The sequence below is a fragment of the Anabrus simplex genome, chromosome 5 (genome assembly GCF_040414725.1).
Source record: "Anabrus simplex isolate iqAnaSimp1 chromosome 5, ASM4041472v1, whole genome shotgun sequence".
Taxonomy (NCBI): Eukaryota; Metazoa; Arthropoda; class Insecta; order Orthoptera; family Tettigoniidae; genus Anabrus; species Anabrus simplex.
In genome coordinates, this window is record NC_090269.1 from 341359376 (window position 1) to 341380798 (window position 21423).

Sequence of the window (21423 nt, forward strand, 5' to 3'; positions counted from 1 at the left end):
GTATTTACTTACATTTTCTTGTCACAAGGGAAACAGAAGAAAGACCGTGAATCCTTCTGCACTTCATAGTTATTGCAGCCAAACGCAGCACATATCTTTCCACTTATATTGACAGGAGATATAAAGGAATGACACACGCTACTATTTACTTATGTAAACTTAATGCAAATGCATAAATAACCCCAAAAACTTCACAAACGAATGCACGTGCTCTTATGTCAGAATCAGTAACTCTCAGGTCATTCCGCTAGATAGAGCTCTAATCGCTGTCCCTCGATATCTTGCAGAGTGTCACGTATTGTCTCTACTGTATTTGGAGTCACTAAGATAATCCCTAAAATGTAACGGGCCACTACAGTAAGTAACATCATTGTGGTGGATGTGTAGTTGATGATGGTCATCAGCTGGTCAGGTGTGGCTGATCATGACAACCTCTTTACTTTCTCTTTCCATGCACTCAGTTTTGACTGCCAAGTCATTCATTGCATGAAATCTTTGTATTTTTGTGAGTACTGGTTGTGGTAGTGATACAACATAACAGATGTATCTTTTGCTTTCATAGCTTTTCTTTTTTTGTATTATGATACTGGATGTGAGAGTTCAGAGGATAATTTTATCTTCATTCCTTACAGTCATTACATATCGCCAAGGTTCACTTTGATTGTAATTTAGTTCCTCAATAGATCCTAACTCTTTTATGAAGTTTACCAAGCTCTACTGAGACTTGAGTAAATCTGTTATTGATTCGACAGTCCAATAGTTCATCAACAGTTCACCTTGGTCTTCTTTTCTGTCATATATTTGTTTTAAGCCCATTGGTTCACTTTAATTTTTCTGTGTATGTCCTACATTCCTTGTCTTCTTCTACCCATATAAACTTTTGTTCTTTCTATCTCTTTTTTTCTTTAGCCAGGCTGAGTGGCTCAGGCGGTTAAGATGCTGGCCTTCTGACTTCGACTTGGCAGGTTCAATCCTGGCTCAGTCCAGTGGTATTTGAAGGGGCTCAACTGCGTCAGCCTTGTGTCGGTAGATTTACTGGCATGTAAAAGAACTCTTGTGGGACTAAATTCTGGAACCTTAGCGTCTCCGAAAACTGTAAAAGTAGTTAGTGGGATGTAAAGCCAATAACATTATTATTACTATTATTATTCTCTCCTTTTTTCTTATGTTTAATTTAATCCTTATCTTATCCTCTCCATATCAAGACTGAAGGGATCTCAAGAATGGACCCCCGCATTGAATGTACTGTAGACCTCAAACCCCTTGAAAAAGCTGGATAATTAGAAACAAGTTCATCAGGGGCTGATATGAAATAGACTAGATTAAATGGGACTGATAAGAGATCTAAATTAGGTAAATACCAGTATGTTAAGATGTAGAGTTTCTATATATATTTTTATGTTTGCCCTTGAGTCCTTTTGTTCCTTCTACCCACGCTAACCTAAATGTTTTGTTTATCCTTTGTGTATTTTTTTATCCTCCTTCCTAGCTTCTTGTCTTTGATTTACATTTTACATTTGTTGAGGGGATTCTAGTTGTATGTATAGGTTACTAGGTACATACAGGGAATATTCAATATCAAAACTAATAAAGACTCATCTACAATTTGTCAAACCAAGATAAGATCATCATGTCTTTATTTATTCTGAAATCGAGCAAATGAACATTGGAACTTGTACCATTCTTGAGTACTACAGCATGAATAAATAAAAATTATCCGCATCCATCATATTTCTCAAGGTTACATGCACAACATCCCAGAAATTATCTTGAGCAGCAAAAAGGGGCTCCAAATTTCCATTACAGTGCAATCAAGAGGGAAAATAAACCATGACTTTACAGATGGAGACTTGAAGACAATGCTGGTGATGGTGATGATAGCTGTTGTTGGTTTATGAAAGGTCAAACATGAAGTTCACCAGCATAAATGGAGTTTTATCTTTAAAATCAGATTCAAAATGGCAGTGTTATTGTGTCTTAAGAGTATCAGGTTTTATTTCCTTCTCTCTTAATAAAAGAGACATGACATAATTCCACACACTAACTTGTGAGAGCATATTACACAACTGGTACACTCTCATTAGAAGTTTGCATGGCTAAAGCAATAACAATGCCTTCCTCGGTCTTCTAAGAAGGATCAGAGGGCTTTCGACCAGTGCAGGTTAATGTAAATAAAAAATGTGTGTGAATAAATTAATTCCATCCCCTGGTCTAAGGAGTTTGGACAGCCAAAGAAGGGGACTGCCTGTAGGGGTGAAGTACAGTGGGGACTCCGAGGACCCTGGGACCGCTACGGTAGCTGTGAAGGCCCTTCAGGAACTCTGAAAAGTGGTGGCAAAAGGGGCTCCTGGTTAAGACGCAGCAGGTCGTTATGCTACTTAGGTTCCAGAATGGGTAAAAAAAAAAAAATTTTAAAAATAATAATAAATGTAATGTAAATTTTAATCTTATACCAGTTGTATAGTATCATTTGACGTAATTCCACATACTGTATATCAGTTGACTATATTTGTAAGTAGTACAGGAGATATTATATGTAGAATTTTGTAAACAATATACATTTATTAAGGATGAGCTGTGTGTTTAATAGAAAAAGTTGTTAGCATAAATTGTATAATATTGTATTATAGGAAATTTTTTTTCTTTTGTTAATTTAATATTTAGTGCTGACAATAATGTATTTTAGTATACCATTTGCCACTGAGGTAGACACCTCATTTGCAAATAAAGAGATTTTAATTTTTGATTTTTTAAAATCAGAATAATTGCGTAAACAGTGGATGAATGTTTACTGACAAACTGTAAAATGTTTTACATATTTTAAATGTGTAACCAGAAATATAAGGCATTAATTAAATCAACTTTTGAATATTTTTATTGTCCATGCTGTTTGGAATATTGGTGGATAAGACTATATTTTGACTGCAAATTTTTCATCTCTGCATAAGTAATGGAAATTACGGCTATACTAACCCATTTGTTACATCCTTGCATTGGACCCTTGTTAACATTTTTATCTTTATCCCTCCAACACTAAGAGACTCTTCTTTAAGTAGTATGACTTCTTTTGTGAACTGACCAGCCTTCAGCAATACTCTGTATCAGTTTATTTTAATGAGATTCATTGTTTGTTTCTTTCTTTATTTCTCTCTACACAGCACCTTTAAATATGTCATACTTGTGCTTGAGGTGGACTACTTTTCCTCAGGAAGAATTTATTTGGTACAGCTAGAGTGATGTAGAGAAATGCATCAAGACAGGCCAACCAAGCAACACCTTGTCATTCATGGCATCTCCTCAGAAGGCCAGAAATGACATACGCAAGTGTTTACTTACATCATCGCAACACGATATATGTGATATCTAGGTGAGCATTGAGAGCTGACATTCGCTCTGAGAGACTAGCAGTTGAATGGGGAGGGCTGGGCGGTCTGTAGAGGAAAGGTTGCTTCTGCCGTCACCAATTGTTTTATAAAACTCAAAAAGTCAATTGCCTCTTTCGTACAAAAAATATTGAAAAGCAACTATTCTACTAATTCAACCTTCCCTAAAGAGATTGTTAATAACATAACTATGAAATAGCTTAATTCACTGTCTTCAACAAATTTTGTCAGGAATGAAGAGAGCAATTGGTATTTGTCACCTGATTGTGGAACTGTTGGGGATTCAATCAGCCTTCTAGCCCAGGATCAAAAATAAAATGATAGACATTAGATTAGCAAAGTCCAAATAGAATGATAGACATTAGATGATCAAAGTGCTATAACCAAAGTGCTTGAGTCAATTTCCGTCTTTTACATGTGTTTCCCCATACTAAAATGTATACATAAAATATTTCTTGTAATTTAGAATAAATCTAAAATTCTTATCCTACTCAAAATATTTAATACCATGATTTATCAAAGAGGACTTTTTTGCCAGTAAGTCTACTGATTTTCTCATATTTAAGTCAGAAAAAAAAAAGTCTGCCAGTGCTAGGTCAGGTAGGTAAGATGGACAGGGAAGCATAGTTGTCTTCTTGTTCAGTAAAATTCACTATTAAACAGCAATGTGTACGAGTAAACGGTAATTGAGGAGGTTCCAGGAGTTATTTCTCCTCAAGTATTCTTCTTCTTCTTCTTCTTCTTCTTCTTCTTCTTATTCTTCTTCTTCTTCTTCTTCTTAGCAGTGTTTTGTTCAAGATAGCAGTTCATAGTGTGTGTGTGTATAATATAATTTGTAAATAAAACAGTGTACACAATTGACAGCATCTCCCATGTGTGTCCTTGTGATTATGACAAGGCTTACTCTAACCCGCAATACATTCTGTACTTAGCAGGTTATTAAGCGACTAACAATTTCATTAATATTCTGATAATATGTGATTTTCATCCTTAGTAATGTCATTGCGGGCAACCATGTTTGATTACTACCTGTCAAGCCAGAGAGTATACACTTCCTCTGATCATGGAACAACATTATTCCCTGCTAGATACTCTTTGATTCTCTAATCTTTCCCAGCTTCAAAATAACTTACATGCTGCTGAGATAAATCAGTCTACGTACATGCTTGAGACATTATCTGCAAACACCTATCGAAGGATAACCTAGCTACACTAGAAAGAGTAAGGCAAAAAAAAAAACACTCCTTGGAGACTAACTAATGAGCTCACAAGACATCCGTTCTACATAGAAGAACTAAAAATACAATTGACTTTTACGACACAATACCAATCTTTACATCAAGAACTAGAGGATAAGAAATATATGGATAGATGGATGAATTTTGACTATGAACTGCAGCATACCATAATACGCTTCTTATTAAATGTTCATAAACTCTTTGAAAAGGGCAGACAAAATAGTATGACTATGACAGGCAAATCAAGACGATCCAAATAAATAATAATAATAATAATAATAATAATAATAATAATAATAATAATAATAATAATAATAATCTTCTCAATTTTCAATCCTAAGATTGGTTGGCAGGAATTCGTATTCTCCACTCTTCTCTGTAATCCGCTAATCTCTTCATTTCCACATATGAGCCTGTTCCTATGTCATCTCTGATCTGTCTTGAATATTGCAGTCTAGGTCTTCCTCTTCCTCTTTTACCTTGAATCATTCCTTCCATGACATTAACTATGAAACCATTGTGCCTATAGAGATGGCCAATTAATTGGTTTCTTCTCTTTCTTATTGTTGCTAAAAAGGATCTTTTTTCATCTATTCGTCTAAGAACTTCTTCATTGGTGAGTTTTGCTGTCCATGAGATCTTTTCCATCCTCCTCCAGCACCACATCTCAAATGCTTCCAGACATTTCTTATCACCTGCACTAATAGTCCACGTTTCTGAACCATACAAGGCCACACTCCAGACAAAGCACTTAATAAATCTTTTCTTGGTCTCCACATTTAAATTCCTTGATGTAAGTAGTATCCTTTTTTTGTAAAAAGCAATCTTTGCTTGGGAAATTCTGGTCTTTATGTCGACTGAACTTTAGCCATCTGGAGTGATTTTACTTCCTAAGTAGGTAAAGACATTTACTTGTCTTAGTTGTATATCATTAATTCTGATGTCTACTGCAATATGCTGTCGGTTGCATACCATAATTTCGATCTTTTTTGTATTAATTTTCTATGTTATACTTATCTCTCAATATCTTATTCATTCTTATTAATGCACTTTGTAGTTTCTCTTCGTTCTCCTCTATGACAACTATGTCATCAGCAAATCTTATCATTTTGATTTCTACTCCATTTATCTTTATCTCTTCCATATCCTCTTTACATTCCTCAATGCCTTTCTCAATATACAGGTTGAACAGCACTGGTGACAAATTACATCCCTGTCGTACCCCTTTCTTTATATAAGCCTCCCATACTTCACCATTTATGTTTATAATGCCTCTTTGGTTGTTATAGAGATTCATATACTATTCGCCTATCTCTAAAATCTAGACCAACACTAGTCATAATCTTCATTAACATATTCCAGTTCACCTTATCAAAAGCTTTTTCTAAATCCACGAATGCAGTAAACAAAGGTTTTCTAACGTCTAGCATTTTGTCTATAACCTGTCGTAACGTTAGTGCCTCTATTTCGTCTAAACCCAAACTGATCTTCAGCCAAATGTGGTTCAATTTTATTGCTTATTCGGTTATGTATTATTCTTGTCAATATTTTTGACATGTGCGCCAACAGACTCAAGGTGCGATGTTAGAGTTCCAGGTTTCTTTGGTATAGGGATTATGAGAGACTTTTTAAAATCTTCTGGAATTTCTGTGGTTTCATATATTTCCGTAATCAGTTTAAAAATATAGCCGTGTGTTTCATCATCCAGTCTCTGTATCATTTCTCCAGTTATTTCATTGCATCCTGGTGCTTTATTAGGTTTCAATTCTTTCACAGCCTTAAGATATTCTACTTTTGTTAAAGAGGGTCCCAGCTGATCACTTATTATGTTGTCTTCATTTTCAATGTTTCTCTGTATCGCTTCCATCTTTCTCCTACTTCTTTGCTCTCAGGCAACAGTTTCCCATTTTCCCCTGATATGCTGTTACTACGGCCAGTGACTGTTCTAAATTGTTTCTTAATCAATTCATAAGCAGTTTCCGCGTTTCCTTTCTTCTATTTCTTTGCATTGTCTCATTATATATTCTTCCTTAGCCTTCTTTGCTTCTCTGTTGACTAGGTTTCGGAGTCTTTTATAGTTTCTGATTACTTATTCACTGTTTGAGTTTTTAAATTTCCTCCTATTCTCTATAAACTGAAGCACATAATCTGTAACCCATGGTTCTCGTGCTTGTTTTGTCATTTTCCCTCTTACCTGATTTGCAGCTTCTATGATAGAGTGTTTAAGGCCCATCTATTTCTCATTTATTGTACCATTGGGTATTTCTGCGATGTTCTGTTTTACCAGTGTTTGATAGTTAACCTTGATTCTGTATTGATTTAGTTTCCTGACATTATATCTGCAATATTTTCCCGCATTCTTCCTCTTCTTAGTCTTAAATCAGATTTTAACAATACTAGGTTGTGGTCACTCGCTACATCAGCTCCTGGATAACTTTTGCATTGTTTGACTTGGTTACGGTATTTTTCCCTTACCATAATATAATCTATTTGGTATCTCGGTTTATCTCCAGGTGCTGTCCAGGTATACCTTCTTCTCTTGGGTTGTTTGAACAAGGTGTTTGTAATTACTAGTCCTTTTGCTTTACAAAAGTCTATTAGTTGTCCTCTGTCATTTCTTACTCCAAGACCATATTGTCCTACAGTCTTCCCATCTTCTTCTTCTTCTTCACCAACAGAAGTGTTCCAGTCTCCAAGAAAAAAGAGATTCTCGTTGTCCTTAATCGTATCCATCAACTCCTCTAACTGATCATATACCTGGTCCAGTTCTTCATCTGAATGATTCGTTGTTGGCATGTACACCTGTATTATTATAATGTCAACTGGTTCATTTTCTATTCTCACCATAATTATTCTATCACTGTATTGTACATAGTTCTGAACTCATACACCTACGTTTTTAGTAATAATAATAATAATAATAATAATAATAATAATAATAATAATAATAATAATAATAATAATAATAATAATAATAATAATAATAATAATAATAATAATAATAACAACAACAACAACAATGAGAAATCCACCATTACGTTATGCAATGCATCGGGACCTAGGGTTCTGGGGAGTCCCAACATCTGCAATAAGGGTGAGTCAGAGCATCCTTGGAATCCTTTCAGACTTAAATTTAAGAGGAAATTCTTTGCAGGTACTCTTAATGTAAATTCCTTGCTAAAAACTGGCAAACAGAAAGAACTGGAAATTTTCTTAGATAGACATGAAATCCAGATCTTCGCAGCTCAAGAGACATGGTTTATGGATGAGAATGTAACAGAAACAAAAAATTATAGAATCTTTAAAGGTAAACCAGCAATCAAAATTATGAAACAAATGCCACTACTAAGTATCAAATCAAATCAAATTAAAATCTCTTTATTTGCAAATGAGGTTTCTACCTCGGTGGCAAATGGCACACAAAAATACATTATTGTCAAGCACTAAATTTTAAATTAACAAGAGAAGAAAAAAAAAATTTCTAGAATACAATAATATACAATTTATGCTAACAATTTTTTTCTATTAAACAAACAGATCATCCTTAATAAATTTATATTGTTTACAAAATTCTACTTATAATATCTCCTATGCTTACAAACATAGTCAACTCATATACAGCATGTGGAATTACTTCAAATAATACTATGCAACTGGTATAAGATTAAAATTTACATTGCATTTATTTACTTTTTTTTTTTTACCCATTTTGGAACCTAAGTAGCATAACGACCTGCTGCGTCTTAACCAGAGCCCCCTTTTGCCACCACTTTTCAGAGTTCCTGAAGGGCCTTCACAGCTACTGTAGCGGTCCCAGGGCCCTCGAAGTCCCCACTGTACTTCACCCCTACAGGCAGTCCCCTATTTTGGCTGTCCAATCTCCATGGACCAGGGGATGGAATTAATTTTTTTTTTTTTTTTAAACACACATTTTTTATTTACAATAGCCTGCACTTGTCGAATGCCCTCTAACATTTCATTTATTTTCCCTGTTGCTGTTTATTCTCTTCTTGAATACCTGCACAGATTTTGGAAAAGGATCAAACACTACCCCTGGTAAACTGTTCCACTCCTTCACGCCCTTCCCAATGAATGAAAATTTACCCCAGTCGCTTCTGCTAAAATTCCTTCTAATTTTATACTTGTGGTCAGTTCTGCCAATATAATTATTTTCCAACTGAAGTCTCTCACGGATTTCTCCCCATGCTTCTTCTCCTGTATAGGCTCTATATAATCCTATAAGTCTAGTATTCTCCCTTCTCTTACTTCAAGTTTCCCACCCAAGTTCCTCCAACATTTATGATCCCTGTTTCTCCTGAAATCCCCTGTTACAAATCTTGCTGCTTTCCTCTGCACACTATCTATTTCTTTTATTAGGTATTCTTGGTGAGGATCCCAAACACTGTTTGCATATTCCAATAATGGACGAACCATACGTAAGTAACTTTTCTCTTTTAATTCTTTGTTGCATCCTTTAAGTAGCCTCATTATGACATGTAACGATCTGTATGCTTTCCCAACAATGTCATCAACATGACCCTTCCAGTGCAAATTACTTTCAAATCTCACACCTAAGTATTTGCACTTGCCATCTTTTGGGATAACTACCTCATCCAAAGTATATTCAAATTCAGTTTTAAAGCTCCTGTTTGTAAAAGTTGTAACAGTTGATTTGCCTCCATTAACCTTCATATTATTTTCTTCAACCCACTGTTGGATACTTTCAAGGTCCCTTTGTAATTCTGAACAATCCTCAATGTTATTTATTTCCCTATAAACAATTATATATCTGCATACAATCTTATTTTTGATGTTATATTGTTCCCTAAATCATTTGTGTATATTAAGAAAAGTAACGGACCGATTATACTACCCTGTGCGATTCCCTTCCAAACTTCCTCTTCCTGTGATATATTATTTCCTACTTTGACTTTCTGAACCCTTGAATTTAGAAATGTTTTTATCCAACGTATAACCCATACATCCAATCCTATTCCCTCCAATTTCTTTAATAATATTCCATGTTCCACTCTATCAAAGGCTTTGGAAAGATCTATGGCTATGCAATCTAACTGGCCTCCTGAATCCAACTGATCTGATATGTCCTGCTTTTATGTCCATAAAGCAATAGTTGATAATGTTATGGAATTCAAATCTAGTTCAGAAAGGTTATCTCTTCTCACACTTAAATGCAAGAACAAAAAGTATACATTTGTTAACTGTCATGCACCAATAAATGAAGATAATAGCAAGAACCCAAGTAAAACTGAAGAATTCTGGAGTCTTCTAGATGATGAAATGTCAAAAATTCCAAAATCAAATGTTATTATTCTACTAGGTGATTTTAATGCACAGACAGGCAAAGAAAAAGTTTTCAGCAAAACAGTAGGGGCATATCCGGCACACAAAAGAACAAACAAAAATGGCATGAGACTAATTAATCTCTATAAATCCTTTCACCTAAAATTAATGTCGACCTTCTTTAAGAAACTTCCAAGAAAGGCTAAAACATGGGTGTCCCCAAACCTGATATTAGGCGAGTTTCAATTGGACCATGTAGCTATTTCTCAAAAACGTATTAAGGAAATTATGAATGTTAAAGTAATAAGAAGTGGGGAGTTTGACTCCGATCACTACCTCTCTAAAATTAAACTAAAGCTTCTACCCTGCAGGAATCAAAGAAGGTCGAGAAAATTAATGAAATACAATTTAGATAGGCTCAACATTACACAAGCAACTATAGAAAACTTTCAGGAAAAAATTAACTCTGCATGGCAAATGGCCAGAATTATCTAAACAGATTAATAGTGCAGCGAAGAAAGTATTTGGATGAGTTAAAACTAAGAAGAAAGTATGGTGGAATAACGTATGTGAGGAAGCACTTATGGAAAGAACAAAAAAGTGGAAAAAATGGAAATGTTCCGGAAAGAATGAACACCATGAGCTATTTAAACAACAAAGAAAAGAAACAACAAGAATAATAAGGCAGGTTAAAAAATCTTTTGAAAAATCACAGCTAGTAGAAATTAAGAATAATTTTGTAAGAAATAACTCCCGAAATTTCTATCAGACCTTTAAGAATAACCTGAAAGGTTATCAGTCCCGGAGTATTTGCTTCAGAGATTCAAATGGTAATATTGGCCTTAACAATGCCGAGAATTGTGATTTTCTGGCAAAACACTTTGAACACCTGCTGAACTGCCCTGAGCCAAATCATAAATTAGAATTTTCAGAAATTCACGAAAATCTAGAAGCTGATTCACCTCCAACAGCGGAAGAAATTAAGGACGCATTAAAAAAAATCTTAAAAATAACAAAACTAGTGGGGAAGACTCCATAACAGCTGAACTTTTAAAATGGGCTGAACCAAAAATTATAGAAGATCTACAAATAATCTTTGAAGAAATTTTGGAAACAGAAAAGATCCCAGAGGATTGGAAAGTGACTCTAATACACCCATTACACAAGAAGGGTAACAAGCAAGATGTCAACAACTACAGTGTGCGGCCAGTATCCAGTAATCGGGAGACAGTGGGTTCGAGCCCCACTGTTGGCAGCCCTGAAGATGGTTTTCCGTGGTTTCCCATTTTCACACCAGGCAAATGCCGGGGCTGTACCTTAATTAAGGCCACGGCCGCTTCCTTCCAATTCCTAGGCCTTCCCTACCCCATCGTCGCCATAAGACATATCTGTGTCGGTGCGACATAAAGCAAATAGCAAAGAAAAAAAAACAACAACTACAAAGGTATATCTTTCTTGTCAGTTGCTTACAAGATATTCTCAACAATACTACTGAACAGAGTAAAATCAACATTGGACAGTCAATTGGGTCAAAGTGGATTTAGAGAGGGAAGATCTTGCTCTGAACAGATTTTCAACCTGAAATCTATAATTCGACACAGATTAATAAACTCCAAAGACATAGTTGTGACATTTATTGACTTTAAAAAAGCTTTTGACTCTGTTGATAGGGAAACCCTAGATAAAGTAATCCAGGAATTTGGAGTTAAAACTAAATTGGCAAACCTAACTTGTGAAACACTTACAGACACTACATGGTCTATCTCCACTCCTTTTCAATTGTGTCATGGAGAAAATTGTAAGAATTTGGAATGAAAAACTGAAAGAATCCAAAATATTGCCACTCATGCTGGGGAAGAAGAACAAAGGTGTTGCAATAAATTGTCTAGCATTTGCAGATGACTTTGCCATACTTTCAGAAAGCCTCACAGATGCAGCAATGCAAGTCAATCTCCTTGAAAAGACAGCCAACATGACAGGCTTCAGAATCTCTGCCGAGAAAACAAAATTTTTGACGAATATAAAAACTGCCCCAAAGTTTTTAGTAACGGATATTGGTCAAATAGAAAAGGTAAAGAAATTCAAATATTTGGGTGAGACAATTCAAGAAAATGGTTTAGAAAAATCTGCTATAGAGGAGAGGATACAAAAGATGGAAAGAGCGTACGGTATAACTAAGTATACTTATAACAAAGAGTGTTTATCAAGAAAACATAAAATAAAGCACTACAACACAGTAGTGAAACCAGAATGCCTTTATGCCAGCGAATGTCTAGCACTGAACTACAAGCTCGATAAATTAGAAATATTAGAAAGAAGAATTATAAGGAAAATATTAGGTCCTCTAAGAATTGCAGAGATTTGGAAATTAAGAAGTAACAATGAAATTTACCAGAACATAGAAAACATATCAGAAACAATAAGAAAAAGGAGATTGCTATTTCTTGGACACATTTACAGAATGGATGATAATAGACTAACTAAACGAATCTTCAAGTACCTTTGGGGAAAGAAATCAACTACCACCTGGATTCAAAAAGTCAAGAAAGACCTGGAAAGGAACAACATACGAGAAGAAGAATTATTGGAAAGAAAGATTTTTAGGAAGAAAGTCTTACAAATGGAAGGATTCCAAGGGAGGAAGGAAAAGAACACAGGCACAAAGTGGACTGAAGACAGGAAAAAGAAGCACAATGAAACAATGAAAAAATACTGGAAGAAAAGGAAAGAACTAAGGAGGAAGAATTGAAATTGTAACGTGGTCCTTAGAAGGTCGGAACGCAAGAAGAAGAGATACAAGAAGAAGAAGAAGAAGTAGAAGAAGAAGAAGAAGAAGAAGAAGCTGATTCCAAAATGCTAGTAAGTTGAAGATAGAGAAGAGATCAATTTTAATCTATCTCAGTACTACAACTAAGTTAAGGCCTTACAGGTTGCCTCAAGGCATTTTCTGGCTTCTCTTTTACCCTCCTCCTTTATCCAGGCTTGGAACCAGCAACAGGAACTGTTGAGCTATTCAATCGACCCAACAGCTACTGCAAGCAAACTGTGACAGCTTTTGTAGATTTCAAAGAAGCATATGATTCTTTAGAGAGACAATCACTTTTTGATGTGCTCGAAGAGACTGGAGAAGACAAGAAAGTAAGAAATTTGATCAGATAGACACCACCTCAAAAGTGAATTTCTTAGGTGAAATTTCTGAACCTATTGATATTGAACCCGAGTGACTTAGGCCCATAGTCAGTCATGATTTGATCGGTAAAATAATATAGGGTACATTTATTGAAATACAGAAGTGTAGTTGAAAATATTTCGTTTATGTAATGTCGAAATCAGAGCGAAGGAAGGACGACAGACTGGAGCCTGACGGATTAGCTCGACACGACAACTTTTAGCTACTTCACAGCAGGGAATATCATTAGTTGGCGAACAAGGAAATACAAGTCTACAAATAAGTCTTGGTCAGAAAGAGGAAGGGGGAGAGTCATACAAAGGAAACTCACCACATGAGTAATACCTTGGGATATTTTTGGCAGGACGGAAATTTCGGGAGCTCGTGGAAAATTACAGCGGCTGCGTGTACGTTCGCTGGCCTAAGTTCGAGCAGGTGGAGAGTTAAATCACGTGACCGCTTGCCGGCCAATCGTAAAAATTTAATGGAAGGCTCAGGGATACCATCTTAAGGAATGATGGATGAGATATTTTCGTAACTACAAAAGTATTCAGTAATAAATTATTGTGAGTACACGGATGGATGTAATGAATTTATTAGATGTCACGCATGGAAAAATAATCAATAATTATTGGCAAATTAAATAAATTGAAGGCTGGATTTCTTGGAAACCAGACAGCTTGAATCTCATTGGCTGAAAGAAGACCACGTTGTAAGGGACGCTTACGAAGGCGCGAAATGTGAGGAGCTAAATCCACCCGTATCTCCTAAATCTGTGATCACCAGGAGTTCATATTTAATCCAGCAGATATGCTAGCGGAATGGATTAATTTGATGTAAATCTTAACTTCCAATTCGGAGTGCAAGTACCGATATTAAAAATCCACCCCCTCCCTCAGGGGTATGACGTCAACGAATCCGCGGGAAAAGGGCTTCATCCATATATACGGGGCAAGGGATCCTCGCCAACACACTTGAAATGAATCTCGGGAGCTGAATTGACGGTCGCAGCACACTTGAAGTGAATCTCGGGAGCTGAATTGACGGTCGCAGCACACTTGAAGTGAATCTCGGGAGCTGAATTGACGGTCGCGGTACACTTGAATTGAATATCGGGAGCTGAACTGTTGGTCGCCGATAACTTAGAATTCTACGGACGTACAGTCATTTAATGGCGCGAGCATCCGCCAGTGTTTGTAAAATGTGATCGCGCTCAAGCAAAATGAATTAGAAATAGTTAACGTAGGACAGTGTTTGTCATTTATAAATATCAGTGATGTAAAGTAATTGCACTGCAAGGGAGTAGTATAAATTATATCAAATAAGTACGTACATAATAGACTGTGTGACGAACAGTACTTTAAGGAAGTAGTAGCCTGTACTTTGCTATATCGAACCGATGTCATGAACATGTCAAGAGTGCCGTACGAAACAAGCGTATCGCGACGGGCGTAAAAGTTGACACCTCGTCGTACGTGTCCAGGTCCATTGTGCGGTAGTTGGACGAAGATTAAAGAGTGTAAATATTAAATTCTTGGGTCTAGGATAGTAATTTGTTGTATCAAAGTTAAAGTATTCAGTGTTAACGTTGTAAATGGTGAAGATTTGTGGAAATTAAGATACGAGTGTAAAATGGTAATGTGCCAGGAAATCTTTTGTGGAACTACGCCATCAAGAATGGAGGAGTAAAACGCAGCTGCAATGGAATACCGATAACTAAGATGAGTACTAAATTGTAAATAATATTTGAGAAATGTTATCGTGATGGGAAAAATGGGAATAATTTGATTATACTTGGTTACCTTCTGTAACAAGATGGGTCGCTTAACGACCCCATCCTAAATTTGTAGCACGGACAGTAGTAAATAATAATAATGTAAATAATCGGGTCTTTTATGTATTCAGTTTGTTGGAGATATAAATTTGTATATATAGTGTAGTACGGTAAGTCATGCATACATTCATATTTCTTTGTAGTCAATAATTTTCTTTACGTTTGATTTTGGTTATGGTAGTTAAATAAGACCCGATATGTGTTTTCTGTTTTATCATTTTAACGAGCTATGTAATGACATGGAAGGAAAATCCAGCTTCGCCATACCAGTTGTGTTTTGTTGTAATTAATATGGTCATATTTCATAGTGAAGTTGTTAAATTTGTGAGATGCGATTAATATAATATTCAAAGTAAATCATATCTGGAGTGTTTAGTGCCAGAATAAATCGAGTTTGTGAAAGGGGTTATGCGTTAAACATATTAAGAGTGAACTACCGTGTAACAGGCGAAAATTATTATTTTTTTAATAATAATAATAATAATAAATAAATAATATAACTACTTTTTTTTGAAGAAGATATTTTTTTTATATAATTTGGATATAATAATAATTCATGTGATATTGGAATATTTAGTGAGCCGTGCGTAATAATAAATTTGAGTGATCAGGTGTTGAGTTTGTCGGGAATCATTTAATGACGGGATGTCGTTTTTAATTCGGGATTAAAGTGCGTGGTAATTTAATTTGATCAATTAATAATATTGAAATGTAGATCGGTGTTAATAATCCGTACATGTTAATGAACGTGTGGTTTAAATTACGGTCCAATAATTTTTTACGTATAAATGTCGTGTCTTAAAGTTGCGATTCATTAGCCGGAACACGTAGGACTAATATTACGAAACCATGATTGTCAAATTTTGGTAAATATAATTTCAAGATGTTACGATTATTTGTGGAGAATGAACTAAGGCGTAGATCAAAATGAGATAGAAAATGTGAGAGAATCTGCAGTCAGATAATAAAAGGTCGTACGATGTCAGAAATGAATAAATAAGTCAGTTGATAATTCTGTGAGAAATAAACGAATCAAGGAATATTGAGATAGGAAGGAAAATAAATTCCGTACGAGAGACACTTAGGATATTGAAATGAGTGTAAAATGTACGGGCAGTGTCACAGAGAAAGACTGAGTTACGCAGCGGGTAGCATTCGAACCCGTGACAGCATGTACGAAATAAATAGACTGCACAGCTATTCGTTGAGATACAACGGATCTAAGGATAATGAGAGTTCAGATCCCACATAAATGATCGTATGTTGTAATCATTGTAATGACGAGCGATGACAATCATGATGTCGTAGTAATAATAATAATAAATATTGCAGATAAAGGATTGGACCGCCTTAATTAAATGAGCGTTGATAAGGATGTTAAACGGGAATATAAATGAGAATATGCAACCGATAATAATAATAATAATAATAATAATAATAATAATAATAATGTAAGGACGATGTTAAATCATCGCGGTCAGATTAATAATAATTGTCATGATAATAACAGTAATGAGGTCGTTGGTTGATCAGTGAAATATTTGTAATTGCGACCGATATCTGTATATATTTTGGCGGAAGTGACCGGTCCATTAATAATAATAACCTCTTAAGTGACGTGAATAATAATAATAAAATCTTGAGTCACCTATTCATTAATAATAATCACGAGAGGGATATACTAATAATAACAGTAATAACCATTTGTGTTTGCGTCCCGCATAATAATGACGATATTAATCAAACGTGACAGTGCCAGGAACCGTCGATAATAATAATAATAATAATAATAATAATAATAATAATAATAATAATAATAATAATAATAATAATAATTTCGAGGATGATAATTTCATGAATATTGTGACGACGGTGGAGTTAATTATTTGGTGACAACATCCCTCTATTCGTATGTTTGAATAATAAGAATGATATATTAGAGTCATTCGGTACCTCGTTATCGTACGGTTTCCGCATGGGACGATGTTACAGTAATACTTGGCGTGTTTGTTTACTTCGCTCGCGATGCGAGGGGGGCCATTGCCACGGTATTTCCCAACTGCTTCTCGTTATCTCATCTGTGTCAGTAGTCTGTTGAGGCTACTTTGCAACATTTCAAATCACATGTAAATAAAATATAAATGCTGATTCAGTGGTATGGCATCAGCTGGATATCGTAAGATAGGAACTGTCCGTGGAATCCAGTTTTCGCATTTCACGAGAAACATTACCCAGTCCGAGCACCGGTCTCGGAAAAATGTATATAGCCGGAGTACGTCATCTTAGTTAAATCGGGAAGCCGACCGTAACATGGGTTATGCTCGGGCTCCCGATAGAAGGAAGCTATATCTTTGAACAACGGTTCGATTCAAATGGAATCGATCCGTAAATTATACCTCCAAAATGTCATTTTATTTCAGAAGCAACCCAGCAAGATATTGATACCACTTGCGGTATGGCAAGTGATTTGTGTATGTAACATGTGTGGAAATTTAAATGTCGTTGCCAAATGTATCAAAGTTTCATACGTCAGATGGCGTAATAAATCGCTCCTTCTGGCAAATTATTTCAAAGGAAACCACTCTCATAATCTTTTTATTGTAGTTAGATGATGCCCTTTTTAAAGTTAACAGTCACTTCCTAGTCCTATCATGGAGTCCTTAAATTCAAGTTTACAATCGAGCCTTCCCTATTTTAATTTTAATTGCTCCGTTCATCCCCGTGTTCTATTATGCCGTTATATTTATATTTGATGACTTAAATAATGAACCGACACCCCTGAGATAAATGCTAGTCTGGGACTCGGGAGGTGGACGGGTGCAATATCAAGACAGGGGTCAGACATGGAGGTGGCTTATTACCATTATTGTTCAATCCTGTGCTAGAGAAAGTGGTCTGAACCTGGGAAAAGGAAACAAAAGGGATTAATATCGGCAAGCTAGTTGAAGAAAAAATTCACATCAAATATTTGGCCTTCACAGATGATCTGGTAATTCTGTCCAACAATAGGCAAGAAATTCAGTCCCTGGGAATACTTCATGCAATTGCATCTAAAACTGGACTCCAAATCTCATATGAGAAAACCCAATACATGGAAGGATTTCCTCGATACTTAGACAAACTACCTCTGGTAACTCAGTTTGGCAAAATCCCGCAGGTAAATAATTTCAAATACTAAGGGGAAATCATCCAACTATCCAGATTAAATCATGAAGCAAACAGAAAGACAATTTCTAAGTTACAAAAAGCATATAGAATCACGTGGAACAGGTACAACAACAAAACCAATATCTTGGAATGCCAAATTAGAACACTGTAATATTGTGATTAAGCCTGAAGCATTACATGCATCAGAAACCTTGGATCATTGAAAGCAGATCACTAACTGAATCTTTAGAAAGACAAGAAAGAAGAATCCTCAGAAAAATCTTTGGCCCAGGAGTGTGGATGAAAAGGTGGTTTTCTGAATTATACCAGCATTCTGAGAAAATATCAGATACTATTAGTAAAAGACAATTGAAATTTTATGGCCATATTCAAAGAATGAACAACAAAAGACCTACTAAAAAGATATTTAATTATGCCTCCCAGTAAAAGTCAAGAATAATGGGATAATCAAAATTAAAAATGACTTTCAAGAAATTTGCATAACAAGTGAAATTATATGGAACAGGCCTAGCTTTAGAACGTTGGTAAACAAACATCATTTTACTGAAAAACCCAAGATGACAGCCACCACTGCATGGACGGAAGAATGAAAAAAGAAAAAGAACAGTGAGAGGATAAAGAGATTCTGGAAAGAAAAGAAAGCAAATTCATCTGCTAAATAAGTTCAATCACACTCCTTAGTTGGGCACAACGATGTGAATTAAAAAATAATAATACCACCACTACACCTTATTAGTATACCCTGAAGCCTTTTACGTTGCTGAATGAATAAGAAAGAGGAAATTCCTATGGAAGATCCTCAACCCAAGTCTAAATTCTGAGGCCGAATATAACCTGAGGTCAAATACAGATCTGTACTCTAAATTTAAAAAGCTCTCACTAGTTATTAGGAAACACTATCTTCTGTTTTACACAGTCATCTGTCCCAAATGCCTAACACCATAATATCTCAAAGAATTCTTGATTTTCTCATACTTGGAAAAGTAGCACTCCAATGGCAATTGCAATGAAGCAGGATGTGGCCAGCGTTTCTGAGATACTGGTTCAAGATCTGGGTACACGGGTTAAAGGAACTTCCAGAAAGAATGAAAGATGACCTTGTGCAAAGAGGTTCGAAGAGTGAAGAACTGCATTCTCCATCAAGATGATGGAGTATGGGCAATTCAGAAAGGCTGACAAGTGTTAACTGTGGTCCTAAGAGGATACAACTACGATTTGCTTTATGTTGCACCAACGCAGATAGGTCTTATGGCAATGATGGTCCTAAGAGGCTTATTTGCTAAGCATCAATATGGATGTATTGAGAACTTTGAAATATGTTTCTTCCTTATTTTTGGATTCAACAAGAATTTCATAAAATGCTGCTTTTATTTCCCTGCCCTGTTCTTATATAACTTTTCTTAAAGAACATGCAGTTTTTAACTGGAGGGTACCTTCTAAATATTTCAAGATATAGAACTTCTGCACCAAGACACTGAAATGCTACACAGCAGATGATCCTTTGTGTAAGTTGACACTCCATAACTCACCCTAAATGCGCCGTTAAATGATGAAACTTGCTCCTGGACTCATGTTGAGCTGAATAACTTGCAGGCGACCCTGGCATAGAGAGCTGAAAAGAATTATAAAATAATAGCTACACATAAATACGTGCCAGTAAAGGTTCACTGTAATCTAATGCGTATGTCTATTCATCTGCCATGTTTTTGCTGGACCTCTCCTCTGGAAAGAATTTAGCACACTACTAAATATACTAAGATAATTCACCAATATCTATGCACACTTAAATATAAGTCAATTGCCTCAGGAATCAATTTTGCAGACAAGGATCATAGTTTTAGTGTCATAAATAATAATTACATAGATAAAAAAGGATTTGCATCACCTCCGGAACTCCTAAAGTAGCTTCTGATATTGAATAGTGTACCAGGAAGGCATAGGCCCTGGCACATATGTGTTGTAAAATCTTTATTCATGAGAGAACGGCTAAGTTACGATGACGAACTGCTGTACGAGAGAACGTTCTCGTCCATACTGCACTGCGTGAGGAAGACAGCATGAGTGGGGCAAGATCGAGTGACGTCAGCACCGCATGCATCTCACCTCCCCGCAGAAACGTCTCAGAACCATTTTTAAACTTCTCAACGACTTAACCAATAAATATGAGACTAACACTAAATTGTAGCTTACTGTACATTTTAAAAGTACAATGTTGCAAATTTGAGAATAATCCGCTTAGTGGTTTCAAAGATATAACGAGTTGAAGTTTGGGAAGTATTATCACCCCTCTGTCGCCCGGCTCAGAGAGCTGCTTCCAGTCGGATATAAATAGGTCGACGACCCGAGGGTATAGTCAGTGTATCTTAAACTCTACGACTCATGACTAGACGTCACTATACTCCGTCGTGCTTTGCGAGAGACATGAAAGTTACACTCTAGAACTTTGAAATTGTGCAAGGTTGTCGCAAGTGAATTTTCAACCACGTCGTGACGTGTGAAATATTGTAAAATTTTCTCCGACTGAATCGTCATTGTATAAGATTTACGAGTGTCCTAACCAAGTGTTTAACTTACCAGTTGACGATATTGTGGACTTTGTCAATCTCTCATAATTTTGAACTTTGTCATTGACAGTGACAGCATACTAGGACACTGTGCGTGGTAAACTGAACTATTAATTTATGACAATTTAATTAATTCTGAGATGCATTTCTCTTATACTATTACGATTGTGAACTGTTTGAAATACCATTCCACTAGAATATTTGATAATTGACAGGACTAAATGTGACTATTTTTCACGTACTTTCTCGAACTTTCTATTGTTACCACGAGAAACTAACTGAATGTTAAGGACATTTTATGGCAATATTAGGTCATACGAACTTGTGTGATGCAAATTCAGTCATAAAAACCTCTTAATCTATGAACATTAATATTCAAGAGACTGTTCTATGAGAGATATTAATTGCATTTTCTCGAATGTTTCATGGACTGTGATGATTACTCTACGAGTGAATTTAAGACATAATCAGTGACTGTTATGAACTGTGACAGTGTTCAATTCATGTTTTATAAACTGTGAGTGAAAGACTGCTTTTCATTTTGAAAACGACTGTAGGTCATTACTGCATTAACTTGACTTATGGATCACACTGTAGCATAGACTGTGATATTCTGAGTCACGTATTTAACATTATAAAATAAAAGTGAGAATACAAACCGTGCATTAAGACTTATGTCAGTGTATAATATATTTTTTAACGATAATTAAGAGCTCTACAACCCATTATATTGTGCCAATTGAACTTTCCGTGTTTCAACATTTTT

The 21423-nt window shown here is 35.6% G+C and overlaps 1 protein-coding gene across 4 annotated transcripts in view; it reads right to left on the reverse strand.

The window, feature by feature from the left end:
• The window catches only part of LOC136874084 (platelet binding protein GspB), a 636502-nt gene that overhangs the window by 374886 nt on the left and 240193 nt on the right, over positions 1-21423 (reverse strand). For all 4 annotated transcript variants that reach the window (XM_067147621.2, XM_068227653.1, XM_067147622.2 and 1 more), the window contains exon 6: positions 19623-19705. In XM_067147621.2, coding sequence (XP_067003722.2) covers positions 19623-19705 — 83 coding nt within the window. The remainder of the gene's footprint in view (positions 1-19622; positions 19706-21423) is intronic.